The following is a 19136-nucleotide window of genomic DNA, read 5'->3' as shown; positions in this document are numbered from 1 at the left end:
GATCGCCGCAACACACGCCAGAATCCCACGCGGAGATTTTTATTCCTTGGAAGGCTTCCAGCTCCCAAAAAGCAAAGCTAAGAAACTTATGCATCCTGCTTACGCTCTTGAGACGACTCTGAAGAAGAGTGCAAAAATGACAAAAAATACCCCTGCATGGCGTTTCGGCCAGAGGCCCGCGGCGGCCGGGACGTGACGGTGTTCCCAGCCCCGGAGGATGGGGAGCAGCCAGGCAACGCTCGCATGCACCCCGGCCGGTGCTGGCGGAGAGAGAAACACAAACACCACTACAGCATGCATGGCGCGCACGCGGTGGCGACATCCGGCCTCGGGATTGATTGGACAATCTTGCATTGCGACAGCCTCATGATCTAGACCCGGTTCAGGGTCTTTGTTGGATCGTCCAAGCAATTGTCTCCAACGAACGGTCCCAGCAGCGCGGCCCCGGAAAGTGTCTTGCTTCATCAGCCATTTATTTCCGGCTCGCCATCTTGAACACCAGTGACTGAGGCGATGGAGCTGAGTGGCCGGCCCCGGTGCATGTTTCCGTAGATAAATCTCAGATTATTGCCGCAATTGATGAAGAGCGGAATTGGCCCAAGACAAGAGAGAAGACGATAATTCGAGGGACAGACAGTATTCGCTGATACCCCCATGTCTTCTTGTTGGAACTGGAGTTCGGGCCGCCTTGGACCCCTTCTCTTGCCTGTAAGCCCGGGGCTTTCATCATTGTGACCACCGAACCGGGGTGTCCCCGCGGGTCCGATCTGGATTCTGTCAAACGGCAGCCAGATCGTGTCACTCCTCTAGCTCCGGGTCGTACGACGAGATCCCAGCCGCCCGCCTCACCTCCCTCGGGAACCCGTCGATCTTAGCCCGAATCGCACTCATCACCGCCGTCTCAGGGGCGAATTCTTGGAGGCGCTCACCAGGCTCTTGCTTGGACTTCGCGTCCCGTCCCAGGGCAACGGTAGCAACCGTTGGATCAGCGTGGTCTCGCTCCTCGAGAGTCGTGATTATTCCATGATTCTTCGAGGTGTACAACAAGGTGGTCTCGTATCAAGACGGACTGTCATAAATGATGTCAGGGAAGCTGGACCTCTCAGCTGTTAATCACGGTCTTCGCCATGTTTGACATTGATACATACCTAGTGGGTGATGGACTTGTTGCGCATATCATCTCGGCGATAATTGTCATGTTCTCCTGCAGAGTTGGTCACATGCATGCACAGGGGCGCGTCATTTTGTCGGCGCATTGTGGCTAGATCACCAGAGTGCTGCAGACTAACATTGATCTGGCCATTGAGGAGCCATCTCGCGATGCTACTCAATGTTTTATGTCCGATGTCGCCGGTGTTCAATGAACCTAGCCTCTACTGTTGTAGTCGTCAAGGCCTACACCGGCAACACGAATTTCCCACGAGACTCTCAACTACATAGGATCACATTCGCAGATTTAGTGTAATGTGGGTGATCAACCATCCAATACTGGCCCAAATATCGGATACATAACTGGATACAGAGACATGAGAAAGAGGGGAAAACCAAGGATAAGTTGTTCAAAAACTCCGCGCGTCTCTGCGCTTGATTTACAGCGGTAGAACCACATCTTTGCGTGTCTTAAGCAACGATTCCCCCCACTCAGGATGGCCTAGATGAGATGAGTTCTATCCAGTAAAGAAGGGATGGACTGGCTGTGATGTATACAGGGGCAACTCACAGTCGGCGCAACTCTCGCCCAACCGAAACCGCCGGCGTGCACCGAAAATCAGCTAGAGCGCCCTGTAAGGAGAACGGCGGGGAAAATGGGGCCTGTCGCCGGGCTTAATGCAGCCCCCAAAGGCCGCACAGGCGGCAGTAAAGGGGGCCACATTCGGTACGGTGCGCCGGGACTCACCTCCTTGACCACCAACGGGTTCCTTCTTAGTACGGGCAAGCTGACCGGGCCATCCTTGCCACCGAGCTGACACCCCTCATTCTCTCACTGCACTGCGCTCAACATTTTCGAGAATCGTCCTATGACGAGGCAACTCCAATCTGGGCGGACAAGCATGGGAGTACGTCGATTCTAGGCGTGACGTAGCTTCGGCACACTGCTTAGCGACTCGGACGTGGTCGAGGTCCAAAGTGCAGAGCCGCGGGCGCAAACATGGCCGGCGGCAACCTCGAAGAGGGTTGGACGACGGTCCACAGACAGTTCCAGGGTCACCCCGAACGATTGCCGCCCGCCCAGCGCGAGCTCCACGAGAGAACCCAGATTAAGGAATGGGAATCATCGGACGGTCACTGGAGTGGCATGTAAGTTCAACCTCACCTGCCCCCGACCATTCCCGGCCACCTCCTTTCACAATCATGAGGACTGACATGTTTGCGGGACAGAGGAAAGCACCCTACCGACTTCACCGAATCGAAAAAGCTCCATCACAAGATCACCGTGCCTCAGGACAATAGTTTAGGCTGGGGAACCTACGGTCGCGTCGAAAAGGTCACCCATCGAACGGTCTGTCTGGCGCGAAAATGGATTCAGCCGAGGCGCGGTCGCACGATAGAGATCCTCCGCGAGGAGGCCCACGTCATGGAAAGGCTGGACCACGACCACATAGTCAAGCTGATTGGCACCTATACGTTTAGACAGCGGGAACTGTACCTGCTGATATGGCCAGTGGCCATCTGCAACTTGGACGAATTACTCACAGACCTCGACGATTTAAGGAGCGGCCAAGGCGATCGCGAGGACATCACCAAGAGACTCATGGCGCTAGGCCTTACCGACTTAAGCGCTATCCAGGGCAGCGCCCGCGATGCCGCCAACCCGGGCTCAAAGGGCAAATGTCCTCTAAAGTTTCTCCAGCGCATCATGGGCTGCATCGGCCAAGCTGTTACGTATTGCCATCATTCCAACATTCGCCATCTCGATCTCAAGCCTACGAACATCCTGCTGAATCCTGAGAGAGTCTACTTGGCCGACTTTGGTACCGCTCGGGATGTGAACGACCAGGAAAAGACTACGACAACCGGCCATCAGGGGACGCCAAAATGGCGGGCCCCTGAGATTTACGACTTGAAGGACTGGTCTATGAAATCTGCCGATATCTACTCCTTGGGCCTCGTCTACCTGAATATCGCCACAGCAGTGTACCACGGCAATTTATCAGCCTTCTATACTGTGCTTGAAGACCTCGTCCCTCGCTCTCGTGCCGAAAAGCTCGAAAAGTTTCAATAACAACTGATTTTCCACGCACTGGCGACGCAGCAATTCCAAGAGAATACATCCCCAACTGTCTCTCCACGACACGTCCTGGGCTTAACCCAGAGAATGCTTTGTCTTGAACCGGGGAGTCGTCCCCGAGCAGACCAGGTGGACTACGAACTCGTCGGCCTCGGTGGTATCGAGCAGGTCTACCATAGCCCGTGCTGCAGAAAGAGCACGAGATACTTATCAAAGCGAATCGACAATAGGCTATCCGCGACCCACCGTGAGAGTGTCAGCCTCAAAGCTGAAGTTGAGCGCCTCAAGAGGGAGAACGCGGGTTTGGTGGGCATGGATGAGACTTATAACATGCGTCTGGTGAACCAAGAGAGGTCGCACGCCAAGCACATTGAAAACTTGACCAAAAGCTTTACGAAACAGCTAGAAGAGGGGAGGGGAGAACGCAAGAAATTGGAGGAAAAGATGGCGCAGATGGATATGCAGGCAAGAAGACACAGTCGGTCAGGTTTGCCACGGGTTGAAGCTACGCAGCAGACTCGCTCAACCAACACCCCTGAAGTCGGCAGTGGTCTCGGAATTCGTATGAGGCCACAGACACATCCCATGCCTCAGACCGCCGTTCGACCACCTCCAGTATCAGTACCCTCTGCAGCTCCGTCCCGTCCTGCAGTCGTGACACGAATCCCCTCGGAACAAGCGAAAGCCTGGGTTATTCGGAACGCGGCCGTAATGTCAAGCGGCATCCCAACTCCAGCTCGTACAACGGATTCCCCTCTTCCGAACCCGCAAACGCCACCAACATCGGCGTTGCCATCCCGCAGCTCAGCGTCTCGTCTTCCCATTCTGGCGAAGATCCCGGCGACCCCGCGCACGAGCACGCCGACTCTTGCTCGCGACCCGAGCTTGACTGACAGCACGCAAGCCAGCATGTCGTCCTCAATCTTTTCGCGCCGTAGTTTTGACCCGACGACGGAAGCAGCGCCGACCCCGCCAGCCCTCAGTCCAGTGATTAAGAAAGATACTTTCGATATGACCGTCCGAGAGGTTCCAGCACCGCCGATGCCTAACGATGAGGTACCGAGCCCGGTGTTGTCGATTCCGCCATCCTTCTCGTCGGTCTTGTCGTCTCCGCGCACGGCTACTGTCGATCTGGCATCCGTCGCGGGCAGCGAGATTTCGCAGGAAGGCTTGGCTGCCGTAAATGTGCCTTCTTTGCAGTCGTCCAAGAGCTGGGCAGCCGTTGCTGGCCAAGGGAAGGGGATGGCCAGGATAGTCATCAGCTCACCGTCGAAGGCAAGTCAGTCGGTGGCTCCGACTGCGCCTGCTTCTGCTGGACGAGGGAGGACTAGAGACCGGACGACACCTAGCTCTGGCATGTAGTAGATACACGAGGTTATGATTTATGATTGAATATGAAGCAAAAGCTGGTGGAGATAATTTCCAACATAGTGTGTTCGTCGTTATGACATGATGAATGAACAGCTCCGGGCTTGATCGAGACATGGCTCAAAGGCTCTTGGCTTTGGTGGTATCATTGAATAAGATGGGAATTTACATGAACGCGTCACTATGCCTTCTCCATGGAAGGTTTGACCGGACCAGGCTCCAAGCCCCCAAGACTCCCTTTCCATCTGTCCACCCTCTTCTTCTTGAACCTTTTCAACTTCGTCTCCTTTCTCAACTTTCGATGCTTCATGTACGGCCGAAGCTTCTCAATCACAGTCGGCACAATCCTCACCCCACGCTTCCTCGCCTCCTCCACTTCCTGAGCCAGCAACTCCTCCTCCCCTTTCACAGCCTCAATCAGCGCCTTCGCCTTGGCCAATTCGTTCCGCCGTTCTCTGTCAATCTGCCCAATTATATGGTAGTACGAATCCTGCACCGATTGGTAGTAAGTCGACGTCGATGCGCTGTGCCCCCCGCGACTACGCTGCCCCGCAGCCCTCAACTGCTCGTCCACCAACCTATCCCACTCGTCCTCCTCCCGGGCCGCCGCATAGTCGCACTCGGTCATCTCGATGCTGACCTCATTGATCCGGGCCTTGCGCCACGTCTTGCGGCGCAAAATGTCGCTGACCACGCGCGGCTGCGGCCGCTTGTGGCGGAGGAACGTGTGCCCCTGCGCCGTGACGATGACTTGCGGGATCTTCCTCCGTCCCTCGAAGCTGTCGCGCGGCCGCGGGAACAGACCGGAGACGTACTTGGGCTCCTCTCCGTCCGCCGAGATCCTCTGGAGGACGGGTTTCGGGGGCGGGGTTGTCGGGCCGCGGGGTTTCCTTCCGGGCCGCTTTTTCGCTTCTGCGCGGGCGATGTGCTCGTTCTTTTGGCGGAGGTAGGTGATTATCTCGGCTTGTTCTTTCGACTCGGGGACTCGAGCGTTTTTGAAAAAGGTGAGAAACTGTCCGCGGGGCAACACGCATTAGCTTCTTGCGCCGGTTTTCGAGGGAGAGTTCAAGGGAATGGAATGCGCACCTTGTATCCCGCCGACAAGGCAGCAAAGATCAGCCGCGGGCTCACGTCCGCTTTGTTGCGCTGGAAGCCCCTCTTGATGAGATCCGGCACCGGGTTCTTTCCCTTCCTGCAGACATCTTGGGGAAGCGTCACCTCGCGGCCTTCCCGAAGGAGGGCGCGGAAGAGGGCTATGACAGCGATTCGGTGCCTCGAGCTGCGGGCGGCTATGAACTGCTGTTTGGGCATCGTCGTCCAGTCGAGTGTCGCATCTTGAAATTTTGGGCGGGTGGGAGCTTGGGGTGATCGAAGCTCCGTCGTGATCGGCGCTTGGGCCCCTTCTCTTATCAGCTGGTCTTATCTTATCGGTGACCTTCTGACGCATTATGTAGATACTGCCTGGGTACGTTCTCGCACACCTCAAGCCCGTTTGTTTTCTTCTTCTTTGTTCTCCCAATTAACCTAAGTATTTTCTACATTGAGAGACCTACGGCTTCGTAGGTTTTCCTTCAAAACTACTCAACGCATCCTCGTTCACAGTGCTTCCGGGAATGTGGCCTCGAGACTCGGTCCGTAGTCTGCCTGAGACAGCTGATCGACCGTAAGCCGGCACACGCATCAATTTGCCTGCAATAATGAACATGAATCAAATTAGTTTCCTACGTGAGATTGAGCTGACGTTGCCTTGAAAAGGGGGAGTCAGAGTGTGCTAAGAAAGCCCACATGTTCCGACTCAGACAATTCCAAGGGACCGACGATCGGAATGTTGTCGAAACAATACCCAGACACCCTGTGGAATTCCAAGGGGATGAGCTAACAAATGAGGCACATAAAAACATCGGTAAAAATATTGATAAGTAAAGCTGGGTATAAACATGGCAGGAAACAATTCCCGCCGTTCAATGATTTTGGCTATATCGTTGCTCTCATCGTCGCTCCTCTTGTACTTACAAGTCCTCAAGAGCAATCATCCAACCAACCTCCTGAGACGCCATGAATATCCCAAAGACAACCTTGAGCTTACTTTGGAGTTCGGGAAGCCTGCTATTGGCCTCCGGGCTGACGCAATACCCTGCAGAGGCACCCTTCAGATTCATCAGCTGCGTGGCCCTAAGCGGCACCGACCTTGGGAGTATCTTTTACCCAAAAGCAGCCGGTATAAGCCCTCAAGCGTGCCAGCAACAATGTGCATTGAGCGACTCTCACTTCGCAGCTTTGGGGAGCGGCGTGGATTGCTACTGTTCTCACGCCACCACTGGGCACGAGATGTATCCGGCGCTTGCTCCCGGTGCTAATGACAGCTTCAGTCTCTGCAACACGCCATGCCAGAACTTCCCAGACTATGCATGTGGTGGCACAGATGGAACAAGGAAAATCTACAACATCTTCGGTGTTTGTAGCGCGGCCTCTCCAGTCCCTCCGGCACCGACGACGACATCAACAACAACTTCGAGCACCCAGACCTCCAGCAGCACAGCTACGTCCAGTTCCGCTACGACCGATACAGCATCCAGTTCGTCTTCCACTGGTCCATCCAGTTCCGAAACAACTACCGTGGTTGCCTCCACAACATCATCTACAACTTCATCTACACCACCGTTTACGACATCATCTACAACTTCTTCAACAATACCGTCTTCAGCTTCCTCAACAACATCATCTGTACCATCATCTGAGTCGTCATCATCATCTTCTACAACATCATCCACCGCATCAACCGCAGCATCATCCACCGTTTCGTTGAGTGGAACCTCCACGGTGACAGACAGCGGCTCGACAACAACTCCTTCTGCGTCAGAGACCCCAGGCACTTCCAGCTCTTCAAGTGTTTCGGTTTCTGCAGTCACCACTACCAATACACTTTCTTCCAGTTCCCAGAGTTCTGCGATCACGACGACTTCACAGTCGACATCAATCTCTACTGTTTCACCGTCCGCTAGTATCTCAGCTTCAATCTCGCCATCTTCAAGCCCTATCACTCAGTCTGGGAGTCAGTCCATAGTTCCCAGCTCTTCATTGAGCCAAACTAGAAGCACAAGTACATCTACAGGGTTCCCTACCATATCCCCGCCATTCTTAATGACGAATTCTTCTTCCACTGTATCTCCCACCAGCCTGATTCCACCACCACCTTCGAGCTCTTCCGCCAGCTCAAGCGGCACCTTCAACCCGCCTTCATCAGGCGGATCTTCATCGGGAACAGCGAGTTCACTTGCAAGCTCGGTTATTGGCACCACTTCAATACCTCCATTAGGCCCCTCCAGCTCATTTTCTGGCACTTCGCAAACTCCAGTGTCACCTTCAGGGTCTCAATCGATATCCTCGCCAGGAATACCAGGATCGTCGTCTTCTGCCTTAAGTTCAATCGCAACATCTAGCCTGTTCCCGACAGTATCTGGGAGCCCATCCTCCAACGTTCCGGTAGCATCGTCTGGGTCGAGTCAGGGTACACCGACTGTTACACCAGGTTCTACTGCGACATTTACCACCAGCTCGCCTCTTGCATCCACTAGCAGCTCGCAGATTCTGATCAACGTTCCCATTGTCTTCACCATTATTCCTCCTCCAGCAACCTCAAGCGCTGCTTGAAAGACCGCAGGGCAGTGAGCTATGCCGAGTCTGTATCCACAAATTCACAGGAAACTTCCAAAATCAACCTTGGTTAGAACAATTTCTGTTTAATTTCACTTCAATCAGAGTAACTTGACAGTGTGAACAAAAAGTCAACATGTTTAAAAGTAGAAAGCATGACCCATCCATTCAAGAGATACGTAGAACCCACCATCACCGCAGCATTCTACAGCTGACAAAGTGTCGAGACCGATCCCACCCAGCGGGAATAAATAAGCTTAAAGTCCGCAGTATGACTGTAAGTGGGCACCGTCGTCCTTCGTGAAAGCGAAGCGCATGAGTGGCTCAAGCCATAAGGTTCGTCCGGCCTCGGCCGCTGTGACCGACCGTTGGACCGGATGGTAACGGACTTGGTGTATGGGGTTGATCCGAAACATCTTGCAATCATTGTTGCGGTCTGAATCGAATTGAGTTAAAAGTATCCGTTGTACGTCATTTTGTAGGCTCGCAATGAAGGCCGCTAGCAACGGAGCTATACGGCATCGGAGTTTCAGTGAATTTCCTCGTCTGAAGACCGATGTCCGACGCGGACGATGTAAACCAATGAACTGCAGCTCCTCTCATCATGAATGTCGTAACATCTCAATCTTGTGGATTCTCATGTCAGATGAATTACTACAAAATAAAGCATTATTAATTTCAATCCAGCTCGCCTGAAAATATTTGTCGCGAACAGCGACCACAATTTACGAAGTTCCATTCATATCGCCTACAAAAGGCGTGAGAAACACCCTGTTCGTCCGATCATTCTACTATTAAGAGCTCTTCTTCACTTAAGGTGACTGGCTAGGCATCATCGACTTCCCCGCCTTTCTGAATCATCAACACAATGTCCTCCGAAGCTCACGCGAAAACGCTTCGGGCCTTAGAGCCTCTGATCCAACTTCTGAGTCCGGGCTCTGTCTTGACTCCCAAAGATGAGGCTTATACACATCACTCCGAGCCATTTGCCATTCAAAAGCAGCAAAACCCCGCAGCCGTCCTGGTTCCGGGCTCGGTCAACGAGCTCTCGGAAATCGTCCGCTTTCTTTACGCCTCGGACCTGGATTTCGCCATTCGAGGACATGGGTTCAAGTCGCCGTCGGCTAGAGACGTGGTGATCAGCATGATGAACTTCAAGGACATCAGCTACGATCCAGTCAAGAAAATCGCCACGGTTGGTGCAACTGCTACCTGGTCAGAGGTGGTGACATACATGGATAAAGTCGACCCGGAGTATTCCGGTAAGTAATATTCATCTGCAGGTACCGTCATGAAGGAGTATTCGCTGACGTTGCAAAGTACCTGTGGCTCGCACTCCAGCAATTGGTGTCGCTGGGGCTATCCTGAATGGCGGTATTTCTTGGATGTCGACCGAGTATGGCTGCATTTGCGACCCGGTCAACTTCCTCGACGCGGAGGTTGTCAAGTATGACGGCACCGTCGTTTTGGCATCTCAGGAGCCTGATCTCTTGTGGGCCCTGAGAGGCAGTGGCGGTGGCTTTGGAAGTGAGTCGAACATGAGAAAATGAAGCTGTCTAAGTAACGACTAACAAAATACCTAGTCATCACCAAGGTCATGCTTCGGGCACACCAGTATCCAACAGATATCTGGTCCGGTCTGGTTATGGTGCCACGCAAATGGTTACCGCAGTTGATAGACGAGATGGTTGAGTTCAACCACTCAGTGCCCCACCCCAAAATTACCTATTTCATGTACTTGCTGCCCGAAAGACTTCTTCACACAATTCTAGAACAGGAAGAGCCGGACGCTGGGGACGCGGTGATTTTCCACGTGTATGATGCACTTGGGGAGAAGCATGGTCGAGCAGCGTTTAGCTGGGTGCTTGATAAACCCGGCGCTATCGACCGAACCAGGATCACCAACATGAAGGGTGTCGTTGACATGCAGCGTAAGTTCGCGCCTGGTCATACTGCAGGATTTGTATTAAGTAATGCTTACCAGGAAATGCCGCCGTCCTTCGAGGCAAGATGAAGACATTGTATGCGCCGATGGCTCTCCCCGACGTGGATCGAGACACTTTGAATCGAGCAGTTGCATTCTACGACAAGCTAGGTTCTCTGGATAAATCCATTCAGGACATCTCTAGTATAGTTTTTGAATGCCTTTTGCTGGTGAGCCGACCCTAGCGAAGCACATGTTCCTAACTAACATTATGCATGAAAGCGCCCTCCAATTGGAGGCACAACCGAAGTTGCCTGGCCTCGGGCTCCAGGTCTGAACCATCTCTTGCTCCTCATCGCAAGCTGCCCCGGAGATGGTACGAAAGCGCAGGAAGAGCTCCTTCGGAAAATTTCTATCGATGCGCCTAAAGAGGTTTTAGAAGCTAAGCTTGGCCTGGCGGAGGTTAACCCTGCTGGTCTCGAACTTGATTATCACAGTGCCAAGGCAGTAAGACCAACTCCACAGCCACCGTATGACTCCGCCAACACTAACCTCGCCACAGGTGTACAGAGAACATTACGAGAAGCTGCTTGCACTTAGGAAATTGTATGACCCGAAGTCACGGTTCAAGTCCTTCTTCTAGTTGGACAATCTGGCGGCTGAGCTCGCTTGTGCTAGTCTCGATTTTGTTAATTAACTTGCTCCAAATGTCGTCTCTTTGTTCTTGGCGTCTTCTTGCAGTCAACAATTTGCTGTTCAAATGAGAGTGTGCCAGATGTGATGCGATCTGATGTCATTTAAGCTGGAGTCATTCACATCTCTGAAAGGTTATGCAGATAGAGTCTCTCGGTCATTGCGTGTTCGCCGAGACCGATGGTGTAATCTTACGGAATGCAAACGAATTAAAGAACTCTTTCGGGACCGGCGGCTTATATCGACCACAAGACATTGGCAACCGCACTACAGTTGGTCCCAAGCTCTCTTCTTCTGGTAACATAATACTCACAAGATGACCAGATCTTCCTCCTCCCATATCTTCTAGAAGGTGGTCAAAATGAGATCTATGCAAACCCAATGGCTAACCACAAAACTAAGGCTATATAGTATTGTAGGGAGAGGCGTAAACATTGCGCCACATGTTGTCCAGCACGCACTTTCCAATTACCGTGTCCGCTGCTGATGTCTGGATTCTGTAATAAATCCGTTTGAACTCCGCCGCATCGACACAGCCCGTTTTGATCATCCTGCGATATGTACAGCAGCCGATAGTAGCGGCCCGTGGCAGGTCACCGGCCGTACTAGCCTAGCAAGGGTGGACGACGATCCGGGCCTCCGCGGCTTGCCGCGTCTCCACCATACGAGCGACTCGGGTCTATTCGCATGATGAGACGAACTCTAAAAAAATAAACCTGCTACGGAAAAGACTTGTATTCTCACCGAGAGACCCCTGAATTACGGCTTCGACTTCGTCACTTTGGCAAATAGGAACTGCCGGAAGGAATCCACGCTCGCGGGTCTTGCGGCGACTCTATTGCCATATCTATCTTTGACCCCGGAGGACCTTTCGAAAGTCATGATATTTTTTGTTCACTAATCGAACCACAACTTGCTGACTGGGACCATGTATGCACGCATCTCAGTCTTTTTGTCTGCCATCCTCGCAACGCAAGCGGCGGGCTTGCATCCTGTTCGAGATAGGTTGCCCGCTAACCACGCAACGAACGATCTACATGACAGAACAACTCATGAGCGGGACTACGGAGCACCTAATTCGCCGCGATCAGAACCTGTTTTCACCATTCATCGCGGACAAGAGAACGACACCGCAACCCTGATCCAAAAGGGAGATTGTGTATTTACCGCGTGGGATGAGCTGTACATTACCGATTTTCTTCAAGAACAGCTGGGATATCTGTCGACGAGCGATCACTGCTGGATCATCAAAGGTGTTCGAGGACTGCAGGAACTCTTACACCGAAACATTACCGCCAATCCGCTCAACAATGTCACCATTCCGACTTGCGTTTCCCTCAACATCACCAGTAAAGGGAACTCATTTTCCATTGACTTCTCGACAAACTCTTATGAAGTCAACGGGGTTGCCGAAGACACTTTCGTGCTTCTCACCTACGTCCACCGTGAGTTTTCCCGCCCTTTGGATAAACTTTCGACTAAACCCTTTCTATTTAGTTGTCTGTATGACTGCCGCATTCTTTCTGGCGTATCCCATAATTCTCGTTCTGGCATCAACTCCCAGCTTGTGTATTATGATCGATCGTCCGCTCCAAGAACCAACCAAATCCAAGATTGATCGATGGCAAACAATCTTTCAGACTTTCGTATTCGCGCCTCTTATGATTGGGGGCCTCGTTACTGGCATCATCGGGATGGGGACATCAGACCATGCCAGGACAGAGCACGGTGTAAGTTCCAATTCACGTATGCCTTGGACTGAGTTGACAGTTAACTGACATTCATGCGTCAGATTGTCGGCTACATCACGATAGGCCTGGCGGCAATAGTTGTTCCGCTTTACCTGTACCAACGACGACTCAGCTCACGGCCAGATCTGACGTTCTACATGTATCGAAGAATGAAGTTCATCAACGCTCTGGACTTTATCGTATGCCAAGCGATCCTCGTGATATCTGGCTTCGCCCTTCCGGACGGCATTGACGACTTTGGTGTGATGACTTTGTGTGGCACAAACACAATTTCAACATCATTGATATTCTCTCTGGGTATGATCGTGTCCTTTGTATGGAACTGTGCCATGGCAACCATGACAGTGCAATGGCTACTTGGCCAAAGACTTCAAGGAGGAACTTTTCGGGATAGGGCACCACCTTGGATGTTGAAAGTTCTGCGAAAGAGGTCGATCTAACATGTTTCAACGATTGACGAAAGATAGATTGCATTATATGTAGATAATGAGCCGCAGGTTCTGTTGGCTCGAGGCTGGTAAGCAGCAGGTAATTGGGTTTGATCGTAGACGTAGGCTACCTTTCAAATGGGCCCGGGTTTTCAGAAGGTTGTTTTAGATGTCTAGAGTCATGCATAAGGTGCTTGACTGCCTTACTGCTTTCGCCTTTGAGCATGGCGTTATCCCCTGGCTTTGAACATACGTAGCATCAGCGTTTCACCTGGGAGCGCTGGAAATTCTTTTTGTTAAATACATCGAATCCTAGAGCCGAAAACATCCATAGCCACAACGATTTAGTTTTCTTATGTCTTTCTTTTCGCAATTACCTTTCTTCTAGACTGGACCGGTGTCAACCTCACTGGTGCGATCCGCATATTGACTTGAGAAGACATCCTCTAAATTTTGAAGCATGCGCTGAGAAACATGATGAAGGTGTTATTTCGCGTCTGCTAACGAAGAAATATTCGGATACGTCTGTTGACGATGTAGTTCACTGTGCTTTGCAGCGTGCTTTAACAGGATGAATCCACGCTATTTTGTTCAATGTAGAAGACCTCTAGGTGCTATGTAGCCGTAGACCAAATCCATTGATCACATCGCTCGATGTCGAAAAATGAATGATGCCAATTTCAGTAAGATGTCCGAGGAAGCAATGCTAATTCAAACATATCATCGTGTGCCGAGCACGTGAGAAGTCCATGTAATTCGAGCATTGGTGTTGACCGGGAGCAACTGGTGTTGCTGCCTTGAGTACCCGTACCGAAGCTGAGGCGCATGCTGAGATCACCTACAACAATTCCTGCATATTTTGAACCGGCGAGCTTTACTTGAATTTTGGGCTGCCTCGTGTTTCTTTTTCTGATTGGCGCGCCGGTCCGGTCGGTGATTATGGGGCCGTGATAATGCGGGGTCCGGGTCTCCGCGGACGCGGCCAGGCCGTCCGCGGAACAAGGTCCACGTAATCAGAATGACGATAGCAAAAGCTATGGCTATTTGAAACATTCGAGGAGACCCATCCATCTATAACATAAGTTTAGTGATCAATAAATATTTGATGGATTGCATATGCTTCCTCGGTACGATGAGCTTTCCACTGTTTGAATAGGATTCCGGCATGTTGAAAATGACTGGGTTTGTCCGAGTTGATGGGAGCTTTTTACAACCCTTGAAAATCGGCTGATACCCGTCTCATTTTGAATACGCTTCTACCGAAATTTGCATACTTGATAGCACCTGAAGCATAAGATTGTTCTGGATGAGCTTTACGCACTTGACTGTGCCTATAGCCTCTCAGCATCAATGGCTATACCTGGTCCTTGCCGCAAGTATCCTCGCAGATTTAGAATGATAAACAGTTTTCTCACTGACTAAAGCTCTCCCTATCATCGGGAATCTTCTCAATGTCGACTTCAATTATCCCTTAGGATCGCTGATCCAGAAAGGGAAGGTCTATGGTATACAATCTTCTGCATAATCATCCATGTGTCTCAGTAACAGGTAACTTCAGGGCCTGTATACACCATGACTTTTGCTGGCCAGAAGTTCATCTACGTATGCAACTACCAGATTGCAAAAGAGCTTTACGATGGTGCGAGGTTCCATAAGATCGTGACTTCTGGAGTCGCAAACCTTCGTTATGCCGCTGGCAATGGTCTCTTCACGGCGCAGGTAGATAATCACGAGTGGGAGATTGCCCACCGCGTACTTCTTCCGCACTTCGGCGCCTCAAAAATCAGGAATATGTTTCCCAGTATGATCGACATTGCAGAGCAGCTGTGTCTCAAATGGTACGCCAAATCCACCGCAAGTCAGAGGAAGCCCTAATCCAATCTAATCAGGGCGCGTTTCGGGCCAACAGCCTTAATCAACGTTTCCAGCGACTTCACGCGACTTACACTTGATACAATAGCGCTCTGCACTATGAGCTTCCGCTTCAACAGTTTCTACTTGGGTGACCGTGTACATCCATTTGTCGAAGCCATGACAGCTTTCCTCGCCGAAGCGGAAACACAGTCGGGGATACCGCCGTATCTGGGCTTTCTGCGTTGGAACTCACAAGCAAAGTTCTTCAAGAGCATCAATTTCATGACTCAGACTTGCAGAGAGATCATTGGTAACAGGCGAGATGTGGCCGCGGACACTCCAGACCTACTTGATGCCATGTTGACTGGACGAGATGCAAAGACGGGAGAGGAGATGACAGAGGAGTCCATCATCAACAACATGATCACTTTTCTCATCGCCGGTCATGAAACCACCTCAGGCTTGTTGTCCTTTGTCTTTTATTTCCTACTTGAGAACCCCGACGCGCTTCAAAAAGCTTACGACGAAGTTGGCTCCATAATTGGCGGCGAACGAATTTCAGTAAATCATCTGCAGCAGCTACCTTTCATTGACGCCGTACTCAAAGAAACCCTTCGTTTGATGCCAACTGCTCCCGGCTTCTTCGTCACCCCTTTTAAGACGGAAATCTTGGGAGGCAACTACGCAATCCACGCCGGTGAGCCAATACTGGCTCTGCTTCATCTCATCCAAAGGGACTCCGTTGTTTGGGGAGATGATGCCGAGGAGTTCAGACCTGAAAGAATGCTGAAGCACAACTTTGAAAAGCTTCCGAAGAATTCTTGGAAGCCTTTTGGCAATGGCAAGAGAGCGTGCATTGGCAGAGCCTTTGCATGGCAGGAGGCTCAGTTGGTATGTTTCGTTTTTCAATCAAGTGAAGCTGACCTCAGCAACTCTGCGGACTCTGCTGAGAACTTTGAATAGATCGTTGCGATGATACTTCAGAATTTCGACATCAGCAAGGGCGATCCGAATTACAGCCTCCAGGTCAAGAATTCTTTAACGATCAAACCCATTGGCTTCAACATGTTGGCCAAAGTGAAAAGTTGCAGGGCCGATGCCGGCCTTTTTCGACCGGGAGAAAGATACTGACGGCTACTATCCCATCAAATGCCACATGACACCAGAGACCCCTTGTGCGGAGTAGAGCCAATCAAAGTACACTGAGCAACGCTAAGGAATTTTTCTGGCCAACGAGAAAATTTGTAGACTCTGTAATTGGGGTAAAACTGGGTCTTTTATGGACAGGACTTTTTGGCGTCATGTGGCATTTGATGGGATATGATGCGAAAAGCACCAAACAAGAGATGTTTTCCACCCCGCCTCTGGTCGTACCGCTAATGCATCAATGTTGAAGATCCTTGTAAATCTCCAGGATGCAGATCCTGTGTGAAAGACAAGCTGTCAGACTGCTGCTGCACTATCCGCAATCCGTACTTCGTACTTCCTTAAACACGCGGCATGCGAGACATCGACGCGATATGCTGTCTTTGGCGATTAAATCTGATTCGAGGAGTCGTAAGTGCCCCTTGTGGATCTTGTAAGCCCGTCAGCACTGCGCCTGGAAGTTGGACAAATCCTCAGCCCCTCCCTCGACGGCCTTCAGAGACAGACCGATTACAGCAGTGTGGGCGAGATACGACATACTGTTGTTGGTAACGGAGACACGGAATCATGCTTAAATTTGACGTGGCGTGTGTGTTCAGCAGCTGAGCAGCTGTGCCTTAGGAGTGCATACAGGGGCGTCATGCATGTCGAAGCGAGCACAACACCAACGTCAAAAAGTACGACACCAGACGTGGAACATAAGGTACAAGAGGCGACCCTGCCCCTCTTTGAATTCATTACTTGTGGTAAAAGCCTTCTGCTTCAATTTTTGTCGTCTTTTCTCGAGGATCTCGCGATGTGGTCCTCAGCCATGCTTCCCCCCAGACTCTTGCTGGCTGCAGCGTGTATGCTTGGCAACTCCCTCCCTGCATTTGCGCAGACGACCGACGTCGATAGCAACGTCATTGAGCCTGCCGATTTCAACTTGTCCAATGCCTTGTTGGAGCACGGGGTCGCGGTCTCGGATATTCCTAGCTTGTCAACCCTCGGAAAACCATCACAGCCCGAATGCTCCGTTGCTGTGAGTTGCAGCTTCAGATCCACAAGCAGTCACAAATTGACACTTTACAAATTCAGTGCGACACGCTAAAATTTCTCTACGGAGACGGCGCTGTCGAGACCAGAAATGAGGCAGCATACAATAGTTTCGTCGGGTCATACTGGTCGGCGAACCAGGCTGCGGTCAGGCCTTGGTGCGTCTTCAAACCGTCCCAGGCGGCGCAGGTCTCTGTGTTTGTGCTCCTGTCTCGTTTGACCCACTGCCCCTTCGCGGCCAAGAGCGGTGGGCATGCTGCCATGGCTGGTGCTTCCAGTGCTCAGGATGGCATCACCGTTTCGTTTATGAACATGACGGGTATCAAGCTGTCTGACGACAAGAAGATTGCTTCAATCGAGCCTGGGAATATTTGGGGCGACGTCTACAGGGAGCTCACCAAGTCCGATGTGACCGTTATCGGAGGTCGGTTGTACAATATTGGCGTAGGAGGGCTGACGACCGGAGGTATGGCAAGATGACGGCCTCACAAATGCTACCGCAGGCTTACATGGCACCAGGTGGAATTTCCTATTTTTCCAATGAGCACGGCTGGGCTTGTGACAATGTGGAAAGCTACGATGTAGGTGACAGTGCGCGCATTCCATGATTTTCAGGATTGACTGTCTGGCAGCTTGTCGTTGCGACTGGCGCCGTGATCCGAGTCTCGGCGACGACTTATCCGGATCTCTTCTGGGCCCTCCGTGGTGGCGGCAACAACTTCGGCCTGGTCGTCAACTTCAACCTCAAGACGACCACCCTCCCAGGTGGCAAGATGTGGGGAGGCAGAAGGACGTACACAGAGAACAACTTTGACAAGGTTGCTGAGGCATTCCACAACATTGTCGTCAATTCTGAACAAGACAACAAAGCCGGCTTGTGGCACGTCTGGATGTATGCTTTTGAGACCAAAATGACGGTTCCGACGCTTTACTACAGCGAGCCCAACGGCAGTCACGCTGCCATTTTCGACGAGTTCAACAAGATTCCAGCCTACGACGATGCTACACAGGATCACATCCTAGCGGAATTTGCCGCTCAGGGGATGTATGATACGCCCCCAGGCCTGCACGAAGTCTACTATGTCATCAGCACAAAGGCGGACTTGAGCCTTCAAAACTGGGCCAAAGATCTCTACTTCAAGGAGGTCATGGCCGTCGCGAATATATCTGGCATCGTGCCCGCTCTCACGATGCAAGGTATCACGATTCCGCAGCTCATGAAAATGCGAAACAACGGCGGAAATGCGTTGGGTTTGAACGTCGACGATGGGCCACTCTACATCATCCAGATGGCTGTCATGTGGGCCGACGAAAAAGACAGCGAGGCCGTCTACCGTTTTGCGTCCAACCTCCTTGAGAAAATCTCCGACGAGGCAAAGCAGCGAGGGTTGTACAATGACTTTGTGTACATGAACTACGCCAGCCAGTATCAGGATGTGGTCAGCAGCTACGGGAAGGACAACAAAGACAGGTTGAAGAGCATCTCTGCGAAGTACGATCCCAACGGTGTCTTTCAAAAACTGCAGCCGGGGTATTTCAAACTTGATCGTGCGCCAATTACTGGCACCAAATACTTTTCGTTCTAGGTCTGGGGATCGGCGGCGATATAGCGAGCCCATGTGACAACTGGGATGATATCAGGGACTTACAAGTAAGTTAGCTTGGTGTTTCTTGAACTATCTCTTCCACCCTACACGTCATTTGGAGTTGCTATCAAGCCTTTGCCGACACCGGTGTCGAGAGCTTTCACTCGAACGGCGGGAATCGTGCCGAGACGAGGAAAGTGAGGTTAATCGGTCAGGAGAGTCGCCAGAATAGAGTTCGTTAAGTCATCGGTCGTTACTGCTTTCTGTGCCGCTGCTTTTGCCACCTGGATGGAAATCGTAAAGGTGCTTGCTGAAATATGGGACTTGGGTACTGCTTTGGGCATCTTCGCCCCTCTTACCGGATATACCTTTACACCAAGTATAAAAGATAAAATACCTCACACTTGAAAAAAGAATGCTTCCTTCCTCTGATTGCTAGCTTCCACCACAGAGGCGCTGCTACACAAC

General features: G+C 51.5%; 4 protein-coding genes across 4 annotated transcripts; 3 read left to right on the top strand and 1 right to left on the bottom strand.

The window, feature by feature from the left end:
- Nucleotides 1-2149: 2149 nt before the first annotated feature.
- On the top strand, nt 2150-3223 carry HCK (Tyrosine-protein kinase HCK; the record flags this gene model as incomplete). Its single annotated transcript, XM_037329043.1, has 2 exons — nt 2150-2298; nt 2380-3223. The coding sequence occupies 2 exons, from the start codon at nt 2150-2152 to the stop codon at nt 3221-3223; spliced, it is 993 nt and encodes a 330-aa protein (XP_037172930.1).
- Nucleotides 3224-4778: 1555 nt separating this feature from the next.
- CGCA056_v013800 (uncharacterized protein) lies at nt 4779-5908 on the bottom strand (the record flags this gene model as incomplete). Its single annotated transcript, XM_037329042.1, has 2 exons — nt 4779-5609; nt 5684-5908. The coding sequence occupies 2 exons, from the start codon at nt 5906-5908 to the stop codon at nt 4779-4781; spliced, it is 1056 nt and encodes a 351-aa protein (XP_037173571.1).
- A 3211-nt stretch (nt 5909-9119) lies between these two features.
- HDNO-0 (6-hydroxy-D-nicotine oxidase) lies at nt 9120-13086 on the top strand (the record flags this gene model as incomplete). Its single annotated transcript, XM_037329041.1, has 10 exons — nt 9120-9513; nt 9572-9778; nt 9835-10182; nt 10236-10405; nt 10458-10682; nt 10738-10781; nt 11913-12313; nt 12366-12598; nt 12661-12872; nt 13083-13086. The coding sequence occupies 10 exons, from the start codon at nt 9120-9122 to the stop codon at nt 13084-13086; spliced, it is 2238 nt and encodes a 745-aa protein (XP_037173082.1).
- A 3772-nt stretch (nt 13087-16858) lies between these two features.
- On the top strand, nt 16859-18668 carry yanF-2 (FAD-dependent monooxygenase yanF; the record flags this gene model as incomplete). Its single annotated transcript, XM_037329040.1, has 4 exons — nt 16859-17068; nt 17125-17548; nt 17602-17663; nt 17715-18668. 4 exons carry the CDS (start codon nt 16859-16861, stop codon nt 18666-18668), a joined length of 1650 nt encoding a protein of 549 aa, XP_037173083.1.
- Nucleotides 18669-19136: the final 468 nt, after the last annotated feature.

The sequence above is a fragment of the Colletotrichum aenigma genome (assembly GCF_013390185.1).
Source record: "Colletotrichum aenigma strain Cg56 chromosome Unknown KSG_Cg56_contig09, whole genome shotgun sequence".
Lineage (NCBI taxonomy): Eukaryota > Fungi > Ascomycota > Sordariomycetes > Glomerellales > Glomerellaceae > Colletotrichum > Colletotrichum aenigma.
This window is presented reverse-complemented; position numbering and strand designations above follow the sequence as displayed.